The following is a 17338-nucleotide window of genomic DNA, read 5'->3' as shown; positions in this document are numbered from 1 at the left end:
GTCCAGAGTGTCTTCATACCGAGCCAGCCCCAGGGAAGCTCAGGCAGGCATCCCGATCCCTACCCACACACGCACTGCCGCTTGGCAGCCCCTTTTCCCCACGAGGGTCAGATCCCCCTGAGGCCAGCAAAGCCTATGATAGTACTTCCAAACAAACAAACAAAAAAAAAAAACCACAAAAAAACCCCACAACAACTGAGGACACCCACAAAAACTTGCCAGTGATGGACATCATGCTGACTTCAAGCTTCAAGGATAAACATGCAGGTGCAACTGCAGTTCAACTCATACATGTACTCATTTGTGAGGACTTCAAAGCATCCCTATGCTTTCCGGCCCATTTCTTCCAGCCCTGTCTGCGTGAAAAGCAGCTTGAACTCATTTCCAGGGCAGAAATCATGATCCTGGATTGTATTTGTACGGAGCAGGACAGCGAATAGAGTTTATGATTCAGCTCGTTAGAGAGCTGGTGCTACCACAGCACACTGCTTTCGCAGACACACTTATCGCCTTAAAATTAGCCTGAAGCCATTACTGCCCCCAGATGTCCCCCCCTTGTCTCCCACAGGCTTTGCCACCTGACCCTGCTTGGGAGCCAGATCCACAGTCACTAGCCTGGTTGCTAGGGTAAAAACCCCCAAAATCAAAAAAAACCCTGCTGCCTTTCTGTCAGGGCAGTGATACCCAGCAGGACAGCGGGGAACGGGAGCAGCGGCAGTAGCCCCAGTGGCCAAGTTTAACCCACCACTGCATGCCTGTCCCAAACCTTACCTCCCTCCCAAGGGGTGCCAGTGCTGTTGTGCTCCGGGGAGGAGACACTGGCCAGCAGAGGATTTACTAATATATCTCAGAAAAAACTATACAGAAGCAAAACCAACCCCTTCCTCACCCCCAGAGCTACACGGAAAACCGCACCCCAGCTCTGGATGCCTTTACACTCTTCCTCCTGGCTGGCCCCACTCCCAGGGCTGAGCTAATTAGAGCTGTGGGTCGTGTCGCCCTGTCACTTGCTGTGAGCAGCTGGAGCAGATTTCCTATTTTGGATCTGGCGGGCGAAAGCGAAGCCCAGACCGTCCGGCTGCCACGCTCCGCTCTGCGCCAGGCAGCTTCAGGGAAAGCACGGGAAGGGTGGGCAGTGGGGATGAGCGCCCAGCAATGTTCCCAGAACCCAGGCGGCCCAGCAAGGGGGGGAAATGTGAAATCCAGGGGTAGGGATTTAATGCAAACAAGAGCCGACTGAGGCTTTTGTCCCCACTCTGCTGAAAATATTTTGCCCACAGCAGCCATGTCTGTGCATCCTTGAGGGATGGGGATCCTGGCTTTCCCCTGACACATTATCTTCACTATAATCCCACCGAGATGGGGCAAATGCAGCAAGTCCAGTGTCACTTGCCTCCTCAAGATCCCCAGGGGCTTTTAAAACCACACCACAGCGGCAACTAACTGTGGAGAAATCAGACCACTCCACCTTGTACCGCTATCTGCGGAGACGGACCCGCTCAGTCTTTTCCCCACAGGCTCTCATAGCTCAGTGAATCTCAGTGGAGTTTTGTTTGTTTGTTGTTTTTTTTAAATGGTACTTTGTGTAGCGTCAATAAATGTCTAAGAAATGGCTAACCAGTTATTAGCATCTAACTTATCAATGCCTCAAGCTACCCTTAAGGACGTTTTCTGATCTGCTATTAACACATTGCCTGGCCTCCAGACATGCGGGGCGCTTCAGACAGTGTTATACACAGGCAAGAAGGATTTTAGTTTTTCAACTACAAATAAAGCAAATAAATGCATATTAAAACCACAAGCCTAGCTCAGATGAAGAGCAAGCATTTTCCTTTACAGTCACAAAATCACAAAACCGCGGTGCTCCAGCTTTCCCCATCCCTAGTACTGCTTGGTCTTTACAGCACCGAAGTGGTTAACCTGCCATTTGCTGGAGCACTGGGTCCACAGCCAAAATGGAAGTGCCAAAAGCCAAGACTGCAACAAGTGGTTAGGGGATCAGATGGTTTGCGAGCCGTACTGAGGAAAAGCCCACGAAACACAAGCTTGTTTAATACCCTCCCAAGCCAGCCCACAAGACAACTCAATGGTTGTAGTGCCAAATTGCTGGGGGGGGAACTGCTTGTGGGAAATCCCAACCCCAGGAGCTCCCCTGTCGTGGGCTGGATGAGTGAGTGGGGGAACAGTTGCCTGTGCCCGGGGGGGCTGCAAGAGCAGCTGCCTGCGGCCATCCGGCTGCAGGGGATGCTCAGAGCAAGGAGCTTCCTCTCCTCTCCTCCTGCTCCCTTGCACAGCTGGACCCTTTCCTTCCCAAGCATCACAAGTACCTCTGTGAAAATCAATCTTTGAAAATCGCCAGCCACAAACTCTGTAGCGGGGCCTGAGGGAAGCCTGATCTGCCAACGAGACCTGCAACCAAGAGATCTGAGCTTGCCACAGTGCAAACCTGCCTAATTTCTGGGGAGAGATTAAGCCCTGCAACAGGCTGAAGGCAGATAAGCATTGCACCTGGCACCCCAGTGGCTGCCCTGCTCCCCACATCCTCCCTCTCCCACTTCCCCATTGCCGTCCAATCCCACACACCGACTTGCTGTGTTAATTATTTTTCCTCTCCTGTAACACACACAGACACAGCCGTTAACAAAACAGCTTCAACTTTGGGGCAGGGGAAAGGACACAGAGAGAAATCAGGAGACACCGAAGCGCCACTTTCCCACTCCTCCTCATCACCAAGTACAACCCCATGGCCCAAGTTTTCCTCCTCTGACAGTTTTTATTGCTTCCCCCTGTCCTGCAGCACCATGGCAGAGCCTGGCTGGCCTTTAAAAGCCTCTTGACAGATCTTGGGACCAGTGCCCCACACCAGACATCAAAAAGCGGTTTGCAAGGGGAAAAAAACAGCCTCCAACTCTGGAGGCCAACCCCAATCCCAGAGAGGTTCCTGCTCCCGAAGCAGGAACATTATGTGCATGTGTATGTTGCATGCCAGAAGAGAAAAAGGAAGGAGTATCAGTTGGGGGGGGGGGGGGGGGGGGAAGGGAAAAAAAAAAAAAGCAAAAAGAAATCCCAGCCTTCAGACTCCAGAGGGCTGGCTGGGAGAGGCAGCAGCTGAAAGAAATGCTCTGCTGTTATTACTGCATGGAAATTACAGCTGCCAGAAGGAATCCAGGCTGATCTGTTGCTGAATATAACTTTAAAAAGACAGCCAGCCTCAAATCATGGGCTGTTCATAGACATCGGAAAGTCAATGCAGTGGTGAGACCTGTGGTCCACTCCCCACTGCTTTCTACAAAGCAAAGGCTGAGGACAAAGATGAAACAACGCAGGGTTGAAGAGCAAAGGATGCCCAACAAGCTGGAGCGGAGGACTCAGCCCCAGCTTGCCAGGTCCCCCCTCAGTATTGGGAGAAATGCATTAACTAGGGAGATACCAGTTGCTGGCCCCCAGAAGGAAGGATATGTTTGGGCTGGTTCTTGGAAAAGTTTGACTTCTTAAGAGTTCCCTTTTCTCTTTTTAAAACTGAAAATCTATGAAGGGGAAACACTATAAATACAGCTCTGGCTGTGAGGGAGGGGAAAGAAGGGGAGAGGAGAGGCAACAAGAGAGGAAAATCCACTGCATCTATTGTAACCAGGCACAGTCAGGGAGAAGGGCTTGGGCATGCTGCTTCATGGGCAAGCAGGAAAAACCAAAGGAAAACCTTTTCCAGAAGGTAACTTCAGGTATGGGAGAACAGGACATTGGATTAGATGCTTGCACCCTGAGCCAGCCCCTGCCTGGCAGCCAACCCCTCCTGCAAACTGCTCCCCCTCGCCTGCAAGGGATCACTGGAGAATAGGGCTTTTCATCTTCCAGCAAGCCAGCATGCTGTCAATTTAATAAAAATCATGCTAAGCTTAAGCGTCACACGCAGAGATTCCGCCTGCCCCTCCTGGAGAACATGAGTCACGAGCTCAACAAGCTTCACTTTCCACTGCCAGCCACTCCGTCGGCTACTTTTCCATCCCTTTGGACAGGAAAGGAGACACGCTTAGAAGAAGCCCCCCCTCTTCCCAAACATGCTCCGAGTGAGACTGCAGCGGAGAACAGCACTGGAGAAAATCTGCTACGCCGCAACACGTCTTTTTGTGCTTTTAGCTGCCATGACTTTGGATTCTGTGCTTGGGCCACAGCCGACGTTCAATGAAGGCTTTGATTAGCTTGGCAAGGGATATTTTGTGGAGTACTGGGGGAGCAGGAGGTATTTTTAGTCCAAGCTCCTTGCTGCTCACCCACAGCTTCCCACCTTGCTTCTGGGCACGCTGCAGCCCACCCTGGGGTGTGACACCCACAGAGCGACACCAGCCTCCCCCAGACCTACTTACCGACATAGAAGGTGTTGGGAGCCTGCTTGTCCCCCAGCTGCAGGTAGAGGATATTTGTTGTCTGCGAGTCATGCCGGAGCCAGAGGGCCACTCCCAGGATGATGCCTCCGGCCAGCTGGGGAGAAAGCAGAGGGAAGCAGGCGTTACACACTGTGCTGGACCCGAAGTGCCAGTTTTCAGGCAGGAGCAGAAGACTTGCTTCTCATCTTTCTCCAGATTCTTATTTACTCCTTTCATGTACAAGAACATCCTTCCAAACCATCATCCCACCCTTGCAACATGCTTTGTGCCCCATGCCACGAGCCACATGATCTTCCCTGCTTTATGAGAAGACCCCTCATCCTGGGGATGTGCCAAGCCCTTTCCAGTTCCTGCAGGTGATTTTCTTCCCTAAGAGCTATTTTACTGCTCCACTAAAATGGAAGGCTCAGCCTTACCCAAGAAGCACAAGATGTGTGACTGAGGCTTTTAGGAGAAAGAGAGCTTTTCAATAGAAGTTAGGATCAGCTCCAATGATTCCCTTTTCCCAATGGGCTCTTATCACCCCATTTCATTTCTGTGATGTACAAACTGGGTTTTGGGTTTTGTTTGATCTGCTGAGAACTGGGTAGGGAAAGACACGGAGACTGTGGCTCAGAAAGTGAGGAGACCACCAGTTCATAGAATCATAGAATGGTTAGAGTTGGAAGGGACCTTAAAGATCATCGAGTTCCAACCCCCCTGCCATGGGGGAGTTCTTCCCTCTGCCCCTAGTCTCACATGTACATTACTTCCTACCTAGGGTTAGGCTTCCAGTCTGAGCAGATCTAGTGGGTCAGAGCTTTCTGCACCCCCAAAACCTGCTCTGCCTCAGGGGAGACTTGCCCAACCAACACAATACCAAAAAGCAGTAAAACTGCTGGTGGCACAGAGCAAGAGCAGAGACATTGTGGCTTTGAACTGCTGCTGCACCCGCTCACAGGGAATCCAAACCAGCTCCACCCCCACCCCCCCCCAAACACACTCTTCATGATGTCCACATTTGATATTTAGCACAGTGTTTAGGAGCACACAGATGACTAAGAAACCACACTCAGTGGGACTTGGTAACATTTCCAGCAGCATCTCTGTGTTATATGCCATTACTCCTCTCCTCATGGGTCTCTGGGACATCCCACATCAGGAGGGGACAGACAAGGATTCATACCAGCTGCCCTTGCAGCATCGCTTTGATTAATATTTAGTCATCTTCCCAGGTGTCCCACAAGCACAGGAACCCCTGTGGCTATCACTTCCACTGCTTGGTTTACTGCCTGCTTAATTTCATAAAGCGGTTGAAAAAGAGAAACCATAACGAAGGTCCCCATGGGCAGGCTACGAGCTGGGACCCTGCTCTCCTGCTCCTCCAGCGTGTACAGCTTTCCTTAACATCCTAATGCAGGGATTGAAGCAAAGCAAAGTTCAGGCCACAGCACAACCACGCTGCTTTTGGAGGCTACCATGAAGATGCTCGATGGAGCTGAACAGGCTCTGTGAGCCAATGAGGCTGAAACCACCGCCTTGGCCACGCTGTCGTCCAGCAGAAGAACAGAGCACTTGCACACACACAGGTGCAGGAAGACACGGATGAAAGAGCCCCCAGGGCAAGGATAAAAACACGCTTCAAACACAGGAGGACGTGTTCTGCCTATGGAGCATCAAGCCATCTTACCACTAGAATACTTATGCCCAAATAATGGGAAGTTTTATGACTGACTTCCTCACCGTTTTCTCTTTCAGAGAGGGGTGGAGAACGGCAGTGGAGGATGGGAACCAGATCTGGGACAGCATCACTGAGAGGAACTCAAGCAAGAGCATTTCCAGCAGGACTCCTATGTTCTCCATGACACCCCCCTTTCCATTTAAAAACATGAGAGAGGGGAAAAAAACACACACACATGCAAAAAAACCCAACCCAATCCTCAAGAATTCAGTATCACTTCTATGAAAAGCTGGAAATGCCTGTTCAAATGCCGATTTAATTTTGAGTGTCCTAAATGTCCTTTTGAGGTCGGACTAGATGACCTTTGGAGGTCCCTTCCAGCCTGGACCATTCTATGATTCTATGAAATCCTCGAAGAACTCCATCTTAAAAAAGGGAAGATAACTACCAAAGAGTACAGAAGTTGAAACACCATTTTTTTTTAAATGGGTCTGAGTCAGGTCAGCTACAAGCATGAGAGGCATCATGAAGGTCACATAAAAAAAAAAAAAAAAGGAAAAAGAAAAAGAAAAAGGAGCATTTGTTCAGTAAAAGTGCAGTCTCCAGTCATGCAAACGCAGCAGAGCCTTGGTGAATGTGTGAGGACTGGGATCTGCCAGACAGGATGTTGGTGGGAGTCTGGCTTTGTCCCTCGGTAGGTCAGATGGTGGTTTTCCTCCTTGCTCGCTCCTGCAAATCCCAGCCAGAAGATTTTCACACGAGTGCCATCAAAGCTGGGGCAGAACTACACAATTTATGCAAAACTCACAGGGCAAGCTGACTTTGGGGCTTTTCCGCTTACCGGAGGGAGAACATCCCCACCCCGGAGAGGAAGGGAAGATTTTACAAGCCTTTCTCCCCAATTTGCCACCAAATATAATCAGCTTTTAACACTTCTCCCACAGCAACCAATGCAACTTCCCCACCAGCACAGTCCCTCACCCCCAGGACAGCCCAAGCTTCTCCAAACACTCGCTACGGAGAAAAGTCATGAAAGCTGGTCCGTGCTCAAATCCAGCTCCAAATAAGGCATCTCATGGCTTTGCAGAAAGTTACCCAAATCCAGCCTGGCATGGCTCGTTCATTGTCTGAGGACATAGTGAAGCCTGTGTTTATCCTCTTGGGAGAAGGAGAATGTCCCCAAATTAATCAGTGCTACTCTTAAAGCAAAAGTCTCTTGGTGGCTCGCAGGGCAGAAGAGACCCTGAGGAAGACTGGGGTTTCTGTTCTGGCTGGGAGAGGTGAAGAAAAAACTGCAGCCCTTTTTGGTTTGGATTTCCTCTGCCAGGAAACATTGCTCTGCCCCGGCACGCTGCCCTCTGCACCCAGCAGTAGCGCCCCAGCACTCCCTGCCACCCGCAGCAAGGCTGGGTGACACCACTGCGAGGAGCAGCAGCTGCTTTCCAATCAAATGTGCCCCAAAATGCCCAACACAGAAGCAACAGCAGGCTGCAAGCTATCCTCAGAATATTTCTTAAACATTTGGGAGCATCAGCTGAAGGGACAGAGCCTCAAACCCACCCCAGCGGTGAGGTCTGCCTACAGCAGCCAGCTGAACCCTCTTCAGATGTTCCTGGTTTCAGCCCGAGTGTGCCCCAGGAACACCCCATATCCGTCTGTCCCTCCCACACTGCCTGACTCCATTTGTTTTTTAACAGAGCCACAGCGGACCTCTGAATGGAAGTTTTAATCCAACAGCAGCTGGATTTCTTAAGAGAAAGCAACGTTGACTTACTAATGAAAACAGGGCTTAGGCTACGATGAATAACTTTTTCCATGAAAACCATACACCCTTCCACCACCAAGAAGCACAGAACAAAATAAAGACATCTTTCTTCCCAAAGGAAAGACAACAAGAGGGAGAAAACCTCACCAGTTTGCCACAGTAACCCTGTCTTCCACTGCACCTTGCTTGGGATAATCTCATTTTTAACACAACAACTTGTTCCAGAAATAAACTTGGTATTTTCTTCCCTCCCCATCCTAAAGTCACTGCTCTTTGCTGAGACAAGAGCCAGAAGAGCTCCAACCACTAATGGCAGCATCACGCTGGTCTCCAGGCTGCATATCCTCATACATTAAATACCCCTTTTTCCACCACACACACACACACCCCCCCCCCTTACCCCCCTCATAAGTATCCATGATTTCGTGCAGGCTACTTCATTGCTCTGTGCTTGCCCAGCTAGTCAGATGGCAATGTCTCAGCGGCTGGGGCTGTCACTCATTGCAGATATACCCCCAGTGCTCAGAACACCTCCCCACTTAAATTTTTGGGAACTGCTTTAAGGAAAACAATAATTTAAAAGCTGCAGCTTCAAGCCACGCCAGCACTGCATCGCTCTGTTTTCCACAAGCCAAACCCCTCCAGCCGGCTGCTCCCCCAAAGGCACTTGCAGAGGTGGACACCGCTGAAACACGCGACTGCTCAGGCTCCAGCTCGGGGCACCCACGTTACTTACCAGCGTTTTAAGTGCTACTAACTTTCCTGCCTACTTTTGCAGCCTTGCACTTTCCTTTGCTCTGGAGTGTTTTAAGCTCTCGTTCTGCTGCCTTCCCCAACCTGCACTTTTGTATGCCTTTGTTTAAAAAAAAAGAAAAAAAAATCCCACAGACATATCCCCCAAGCCCCAAAGGAAAACGACCCCTTGATGAAAATAACACCTCATGCATCTTTTCTGCCCCTCCAAAAATCCACCATGAGCCTAGAAGGGTACCCTGTCCAGGACACAGGATCCTCACTGCATCCCAGGGCTGGCCCTGGAGATGGCACCCCGAGCAGCTTGCCGGCACAGCAGAGGTGGCGCAGCAGGATCCGGCGTTTCCTCTTGACTGCTATTTTCCAGCTTCCAGAGATTTATTGCTTCTTCCACAGACAGCCAGACTTTTCCAGCTGGATCCTGCCTGCCCAAGGCTTGCTTTTCACAGGGACGCCATTATGACTTGGCACTGCCAAAGCCCCCATTGGATGCTGCCCAGGGGAGGACAAAAGCAGCCCCCCAGCCCTCTGAGAGGTGACAGGATGGCACCCCACATGATGAGCTATCACCCTGTGAGCATCATGATAATGGCGGGCAGCCCAGTTTGCTGCCCCATCCACTTTGCACATAATGGAGGGTCCCTCCTGGATCGTGTCCTAAAAATTTCCCAGATCCAGCTGTGGGGCAAGGGAACAAGTCCATCTTTCACAGCTCAGTCACCCCTCCCTGAGAAATTCCCATGATTTAGGGGTGCAAGGAATGGCCCTGTTCTCCTCTTTAATGTGGGGCACCCCATAGCCAACTGCTCCCCAGACACTCGGGTACTCCAGGACATACATCACCCCCTGCTCTCTTCAGCTGCCCCGAGTCCTTTTCCTCCTGCTCCCTTCCCTACACCCCTCTCCAAAACAGGTTTCCTGGTGGGGAGGAGGAGGAGGAAGAAGCTCTGGCTATAGGGTGGCTTGCCAGGCATGAAGCAGACATCCTGCAGCTCAAGCCGGCAGAGGAGGAAAGTGGAGGTGCCAGCAGTTTCACAATGCTGTATTTTTAGCAGCGTCGCTTCCCGTGGCCACGGCCGGTCCTGCTGCCGGGACGCCGCTTCCCACCCTGCAAGAGCCCGAGAGACAAGAGGAGTTCCTGCCTTGCTGCAGAAACACCGCTGGTGGAGCCCGCGCCACAATGCCGGTGAAATACCAGTTATTAACAAGAAGCAAGATGCTGCCAAGAAAGCAGAACGGATTTTAGTCGTTTTATGATTCAGGTATACGATTAGACATTTTTAACATGTTTTCACTCTGCACAGGCTTGCAACTTCCCTTCCACTGCCTGGAAGCTGAGCCCTCTGTGGGGACAGCACCCAGACCCCACTCAGGGAGCCCAGCTGGGGCTCCCCACTGCTCCTCTCCAGCACAATCTGCAAAGCAGCTTGAGATGAAGCAAAACTGGATCCCCCTCCTTTTAGGTGTGGGGAGCCAGGGTGCAGATGGATGAAATGGCTTGCCAAGGCTGAAGCATCTTGCCACGCAAGAAGCCCCTCACACAACCAGGAATGAACTGCTAATTTGGGGTTGAATGCTTTGCTCCCAGGTCATTTGTTGGTCTCCAGGTGGAGCAGCAGGTACCACGTTCTCCATTATGTGCAGCATAAATAATGAAACATCACTTTGACACTGCACCTAGCATGCGTGGGGAAAAAAGCAAGGAGATAGAAATTTGTAACTTGATGGAAATTACCTTTGGAAGGGCAATACAAGCCCTTGCAAGATGAGTGCTAGGACCTTACAGGTTTGGCACAAGGACTGAGGTGGGCAGGAGAGGAAGACATGACTGTTGGTGGCAGATACACATGGCGCCGAGTCCGCCTGTACCCTGCACCTCGCTTCCTGGAAAGCAGAAGTTGAATTTCTTTTCTACTGCAAATAGATGCACCTCACGGAAGTGCTGAAAGGGCTTGGGGTGCAGCAGGGGGCTGAGAGCTGCACAGCAGCTCACAAACCTGGGAACTTGATCTGATGCTGCAATTGTCTTCATGTTACCATGGCAGGACTTCGCGCCAAAAATTCACTTAAAATTTTAAGGTGAGAAGCACTGCAGATTGCCCCTGTGCTGCTTGATGGGGTGCACTGTGGGATGCCCCAGAGCACCAACACATCAGGACCCCGTCGCAAGACTTTTTGGGGAAGGGTGTCGGTAGGGGAAGTGACTGAAATCAGACAAACGCAGTTGCAGGTTGACAGCCGCATGATGTAAAAGCTTTTTCTGAGCTCTATAAAAGTCAAGCTCAGCACAGGCACTCGCAAACCGCAGCGACAGATAGGACTCTTCTTGGAAAGCACAGGCGAGGTCTTTCCCCAAAGCTCAGGCTGAAAGTTTGCAGGCAAGTTCTGCCCAGGAATTGCTGGCAGGGCATTTGGGAAGAGCCCTGTGCTCTGCAGGCAGGAGGAGGAGGAAGGCAGCCTGCAGCCCTGCTCCGCTCCCAGCAGCGCAGACGCCGCCACCTTCCAGCAGCCGCTATTAATAGAGCCGCTGGCTGGGGTGAAATTCTCCACTGGTGCCTATAGTTACCAGCCCCACAACACTGCGGGGCTTTTCAAAACAAGCTCCAGAGGAACACTCCCAGAGGAGCAGCACGCCAGAAGCCAAATAAAGCTTGATGGATAGGAAGAGAGCAGGAATCCAGTATCAAAATCCAGGAGCTGGGTCCTCTGATGGGGAGCACCGAGCCCACATGCTGCTGATCCCTGCTGGGGATAGAAGTATCACTATACATTGATATCTACCAGCAGGGTTTAATTGCCCTTGGCGGAGAGGAAAACAATTTCAGATATTGCTTTAAAATTAATTTGGCCCCATACATAAGCATTTAACTACAACCGTAATACAAATGCTTTCCCTTTTTAATAACACAGTGAAAGGCACTTGCACAGTATAGCATCAAAGTGTTTCTCAAGCCTTTGAACATTGGTTAATGTTCTTGCAGGAGATAAGCATTACGGTGGTGGATAGAAGAATACCTCAGGGAAACAGAGCAGAGCATTCCCCTCTCCAGCCACCAGTGATGCTCCCTCATTGCGACTGCAGCCCAGCCCATTGACTGAAATCGGGTACCCCCCACAAGGCAAGGCATTGGTCTCTTTAAAAAACCTGCTTAAGTAACCTTCTGCATACAGACTTCAGAAGAAGTTTTGTAGGTTACGACAGGACTGCATTCACTTGACAGAGACCCCAGAAACACAACTCAGAGAGCCATCAGCAAGAAAACTTAGGTCCAAGTACTGAGCTTACTAAGAAAACCCTTCCCTTTCCCTTCAAAGACAAGCACTAAATAGCTGCAGGGTCAAACATATGTGGAAATATCTTGCTTGTCGTTCCAGGATACTGAACCCAGAATCAGTGGAAGAAGATGCTGGGCCAGCATCACATCCTTGCTGCTCGCAAGGCTCTCTGCCATTCCCAGGGAGACCAATAACCAAAGCAAACCCTGCACTCCACAGCCTGCCAGCTGCTATCACTAACAGCATATCAGCAGCTCAGCGCAAGCCTGCACCCACAGCAACATGCAAACTGCTTTCTTAGTCCAGAGAGTTATTGCAAACCCGTGCTTCAGAGGTATGCACCGCACAAACCATCAGCTCTTCCATTCTCCCTTTAAACCCAAGAACAGCGGTACCCAGCCACCTCCCTCGTCACATTGGTAGGGTCATGAGCCACTCAGCAGAGTTGCCACTGTGGGACCACCACCACAGAGAGCTGCCACCTCTGTCCACTGTCACCTCTCATCACCAAAGCCAAATATCTCTGTACACACTTTGTGGACTCCAGGGGACAGCAGACAGATTTTCCAGCGTCGCACAAGAAAATACTCAACTCTACCACTCCTTCCCTTTCGATCACCGTTGAGACAGACTTTCACTTCCACCTTCCCTCTGCTCTTGCCCTTCATCCCCTTTGCACCCCAGCTGCACCACATCCCCTCAACACAAGCAAGAGGAAGAGTTACACAGTGCCTGGAAAATGGCATTAGGAGCAAGCTCTTCCTTTTAATTAGACACCTCTCTGGTAGGGCAGTCAGCGGTGCTCTAGACTTGGAAGGCTGCCACGGGCTGTGTTAGCTAATAAGCTGGGTGATCCTTCTCCAAGCAAGCCAATTTCTCCTTGGTTATGTTTAAATACATTTTTAAATAGCTCTCTGGCTTCCTTTGGCCTCTCCAGGGACTCTTTGCAGCGGTGGTCAATTCAGACCCATGCACTGAGCTCTGATATCAGATTGGGATGATTCAGGAGAGCAGTTGAAGTCCAGCCGACTACTGAGAGTGGGATGGAGGAGCAGCTTCACCCCACCATGTGCCCAGTCCAGCCCCGCTTTGGGCTGAAGGTGAGCTGGGACTGCCCACCACACCACCAAAACCACCCAGTAATGGGTATGGCTACTGGTCCCTCTCACAGGGCAGGGACACCTCCCATTAGACCAGGTTGCTCAAAGCCCCATCCAGCCTGGCCTGAACACCTCCAGGGATTGGGCATCCACAACTTTTCTGGGTAACCTGTTCCAGTGTCTCAACACCCTTGCAGCAAATAATTTCTTCCTAATATCTAATCTAAATCTCCCCTCTTTCAGTTTAAAACCATTACCCCTCATCCTATCGCTCCAGACCCTGATAAAGAATCCCTCCCCTGGGAGCATCCCCTCGCCACTGGCCACCCCGCAGTTTCAGGACAAGTTTGCAGCACAGAAAAGCTTTCGTCTCACCAGCCCTGTGTTTTAGTAACCAGGTGAGGTCCCCAGGTGCTGCCTGTGGCCTCCTCCACCACTTCAGTTGGCGGATGCCGCTGTGAAACATGTGGGGACCCTTTCTCTTGCAGGATGGGCACTCATTTGTATGTGTGGTCCATGCAGCAGCCACTGCTCCCTCCTTGAGAGCCACCCTGGACTGAGCATGTAACCCTGGCACCTTCTTCTAAAAAATGCACACGCAAAGGAAAAACCACCCCAAAAAATAAAATAAAACCAAAACACCTCAGGCAGAGAGGGCTGCCAAGGCGCACCAGGGAGCTGGCAGCAGGGCCGCCTTTTCCTTTTGCTTTTCAACACAGCAGCTTTGTAAAACTCCCCCTGCACTGCCAGGGGAAGGAAGGAGAGGAGAAGCCAAAGGGGTATCAGTTTATTTAGACTCCAGCAGGACAGCAGGGCTACTTAAAAAAATTATTGGAGTTTCTTTCTTATTTGTTAACACCATTACGGCTGAGAATTGCTTCCTTTCCTCCTCTCAGGCATTGGAGCAAGCTCCCGTGCAGTACGATGTAGAGCCTGCCAAACTTTGGGCTCTGTCTCCTGCTTGTTTTCATCAACAGCACCCGACCTCGGCTGGGCGCAAGGCAAATGATAAGCAAATAAGCATAAGGAGCCCAGCAACTCTTGCGTGCTAACCAGCTGGCAGGACCACAGGGCTGTGAGGGCCTCACCTCGCGCCTCCCTGGGGTCAGAGCTGGGGTGCCGACACAGTCACCCTGCAGCAAGGGTGCTCAGCACCACACCCAGCCTTTAAATGCCACCCCATAAAAAGGACCTTTGCATTTTGGTGGTGACTGAGGCATCTCTCCCCAGCTGGGGATGCAAGGTTGTCTGCTAATCGCCTTTGCATGGTGGTAAACCTAGAATTCCTCTCGACTACTGGTTTAAAAAACAACACAAAAGGGCTTGAAAACCGTAAGACTGCTGTTCAACCACCCTTCACCTGGCCAGCATTCCAGAAAGCATCGTTAATTCTAACAAAGCCCAGGCTCCCCATCCACACCAAAGGTGGTCCAAGGGGACCGGCCGCAGGCCAGCCCAGCACTGGGAGGCATTTTAGGGAGCCGGTGTGTCCCAGCTCACAAGCACCCCTCCTTGGGAGGAGCTAGAGCAACCCCCCAAGTGCTCACCAGGAGCAGGCATCAGGCTCCCTCCGAGGGGTATGGTAAGGCACCACAAGTCCTAACAGGGAAACCAAATGGATGGGCTATTCCTCTTGAGAGCAAAATGCCCGTCTATAAAAGATAAAAAAATAAAAGCTGTTTTGCAAACGCAAACTGGGGTGAGCGAGGGAGCTTGCTCAGGAGCAGAAGCTGTGCAGAGCCCCCCTGCATCCTTCCTGCCGCCCAGGAGACCCTTCCACATCCACACCCTGCAGCTTCAGCAACAAGAATAGCAGGAAATTAGGACCAGAAGAGAAGAAAAAGCCCCAGGGTAAGCACAGTAACTCGGAAGGAACAACACTTCAGAGAAGAGCCTACCCGCCTCCGTCTTGCCATTTTAAGGGGGGAGGAAGAGGTTAAAAAAACAAAAATACCCCAGGACTGTCCCACATTCATCTTGCAGCCGGTCACGCATCAAGTATCAGCACCAGGTATCAATTAACACCACTGTCGTCACAGCTCCTCATCTCTCCCTTGGTCAGCGTTATACCCAGAAACAAGGCGAAGAGGCCTGAAATCAGGCCGGATTTGACAGCTCTCACTGCCATGCAGCAGTACACCCTACAGCTCCCAGAGGCAGGGACACCCCCCCGCCCCAAGAGCTTCACCATGCATCCCCGGGTAGAAGGCAGCAGGTGGAGGCTCCTGGTGTCGAGGCCAAGTTGTCTCTGGAAGGCAATGCTCCCCGCCCCACCTCTCCTACCCTCCTTGCTGCATTCGCTGCTGCAAGAAAACATCAAGAAAACCTCCAAACTCCTCGTCAGCAGAGCAGGGCGTCGGACAAGGGGGGCATCCTGACCACGCAGCCAGCGCTCAGCAAGTGGTGCCTTGCCTCCAAGGGGAGGGGCTGGGCTTGCTTGTGAGAAAAACAGCATTTCAGGGGAATGGAAAACAGCTGATTTGAAAAAAAAATTAAAAAAAAAAAAAAGCAGCCTGCTTGGGCACATTTTGTCTCTCCCAGGCTCAGGATTGGGGAGAGAGCGTTTCTTGCCACGCCAGCCCCTCACTGCTGGAGGGTGTTTCTAACCGGGACAAACCTGGTTTGCAGGGAAACCAGGACACGCCACTTTTTGCTCTGTTAGCTGCATGTCTGGATAGATTATTTCATGAGAAACTTTCTCAGGAAACGCAACCTCTCCAGCCTGGGTAAAATTTGCATCCTAAAATAACTTCCCAGGCAGCAGAGACGGCAGTCCCCAGCTCAGGCACGACGCAAATGTGGATGTCGAGCCTGGGTCCCGACACAGTTCCAGGGCCATCGAGCCCCATGCGCACCCCCAAGAGCGAAACCAGCCCCCATCGCCCGTATTTTTTTCCGCCACCCTCTCCTCTCCGGCTCCTCTGCGGCGGGCGGCTGGGCCAGCGCCTCTCCTCCCTCCGCCTGGCAGCATCCCTCCCGCTCTCCCTCCCTCCCTTCTTCCATCCATCCCTCCCTCCGCCCCTGGCTGGCTGAGAAACGCCGCTGTTCGCAGCGAGACCCCCAGCAACAGGGGGTTCGGGAGCAGCAGCCCCCGGAGGGGACCCCGACCCGCTGCGGCCCCCGCCCCACCCCAGCTCGGCCCCCCCAGCGGGAGCAAGGCACCCCCCGCCCTTCCGCTCGGAAAGGATGCCTATAAACATCTATCTATCGATATAGAAAATACATATAAATAGATATACATGTGCAAATAAATAAATATACATATGCACGCATAAAAATAAAGCAAGGGACAAGCAGACACCACTCCCCCCCCCCCCCCCCTAAAAAAAGCAACCCCTAAGGCATATCCCAGGCAGCGGGTCTTAATGCTGGGCGGAGGGGGGGGGGGGGGAGAGAAGAGGTTAAAACCAGGCGGGGGCAGACGAGCCATATTGGAGCCCCGTTATTTCAAGCGCTGGGGTGGCTCAGCTCCCCCTTCCCAACCCCGGACCCCCGCGCTGCCCCGGGGCTCACCCAGAAAATGAAGTTGAAGACGAAGAGGAGGTATTTGATGCACTTGGTGCAGCCTTCCACCCCCATGGCGGCGCGGGCGAGGCGGGCGGCAACGGCGGCGGCTCCTCAATCTCTACTGCGGGGCTGGGGCTGGGGCGGCGGCGGCGGCGGCGCGGGCGAGGATAACACGCCCCGCCCCCCGCCCCGCACGCCCCGCCCCCGGACACGCCCCGCCCCGCCCCGCCGCCCGCTCCGGGGACCGGGGGGCGACGCACAGCCCCCTCCTGCCCGAAAGCGGGGGCCGTCTCCGTCTTTCCCTCTTTTTTCTTTTTTCCTTTTTTTTTTTTTCCCCCTGTTATCTCCCCCCTTTTTTCTTTTTTCCCGTTTTCTTTTTTCTTGTCTCTTCCCCCTTTTCTTCTTCTTTCTTCTTCCTTCTCTTTTCCTTTTTTCTTTTTTCTTCTTTTTCCTTTTTTCTTTTCCTTTTTTCTCTTTCATCTTTTTGCTTCATCTTTTTTCTTTTTTCCCTTTTCCTTTTTTTTATGTTTGTATTTGTTTGTTTATTTTCCCCTCTATTTCCTTTTTCCTTTTTTTTTTTTATGTTTGTGTTTATTTTCCCCTTTTTTTCCTTTTCTCCCACCCACCAGGGGCGGCTCACAACAAAGGGTTTCCTACGTGCGAGTGGCAACCACAGGGAGGGTTGTTGGGGGGCTGTAGTACCACTATCTCTTAAACCTATCTCTTTTAAACCTCACCGCTGTCCTCTAAACCTCACCAGACAGCCCTGGATGGGCATAGAAACTGCGGCGAATCCATGCAGGGAGAAACTGCTGTGAACAGGTGTGGGGTGCGGCAGGATTTGTATTTCTATATACAGAAGTTTTAGGGTGCATCCATGAGGGACCCCCAC

General features: G+C 51.7%; 1 protein-coding gene across 2 annotated transcripts in view; it reads right to left on the bottom strand.

Annotated features, from left to right (window-relative positions):
* Window positions 1–16660, bottom strand: part of CD81 (CD81 molecule) — a 34427-nt gene extending 17767 nt beyond the window's left edge. The window contains exons 1-2 of one of the 2 annotated variants that reach the window (XM_074148926.1): window positions 16453–16660; window positions 4365–4479 (exon numbers count right to left, since the gene is read on the bottom strand). In XM_074148926.1, the coding sequence (XP_074005027.1) occupies window positions 4365–4479; window positions 16453–16518 (181 nt within the window). In that variant the 5' untranslated portion in view covers window positions 16519–16660. The remainder of the gene's footprint in view (window positions 1–4364; window positions 4480–16452) is intronic. The other variant, XM_074148927.1, reaches the window with a different exon arrangement.
* Between the last annotated feature and the right edge of the window lie 678 nt (window positions 16661–17338).

This window comes from Numenius arquata, chromosome 6 (genome assembly GCF_964106895.1).
Source record: "Numenius arquata chromosome 6, bNumArq3.hap1.1, whole genome shotgun sequence".
In the NCBI taxonomy this organism is placed as follows: Eukaryota; Metazoa; Chordata; class Aves; order Charadriiformes; family Scolopacidae; genus Numenius; species Numenius arquata.
This window is presented reverse-complemented; position numbering and strand designations above follow the sequence as displayed.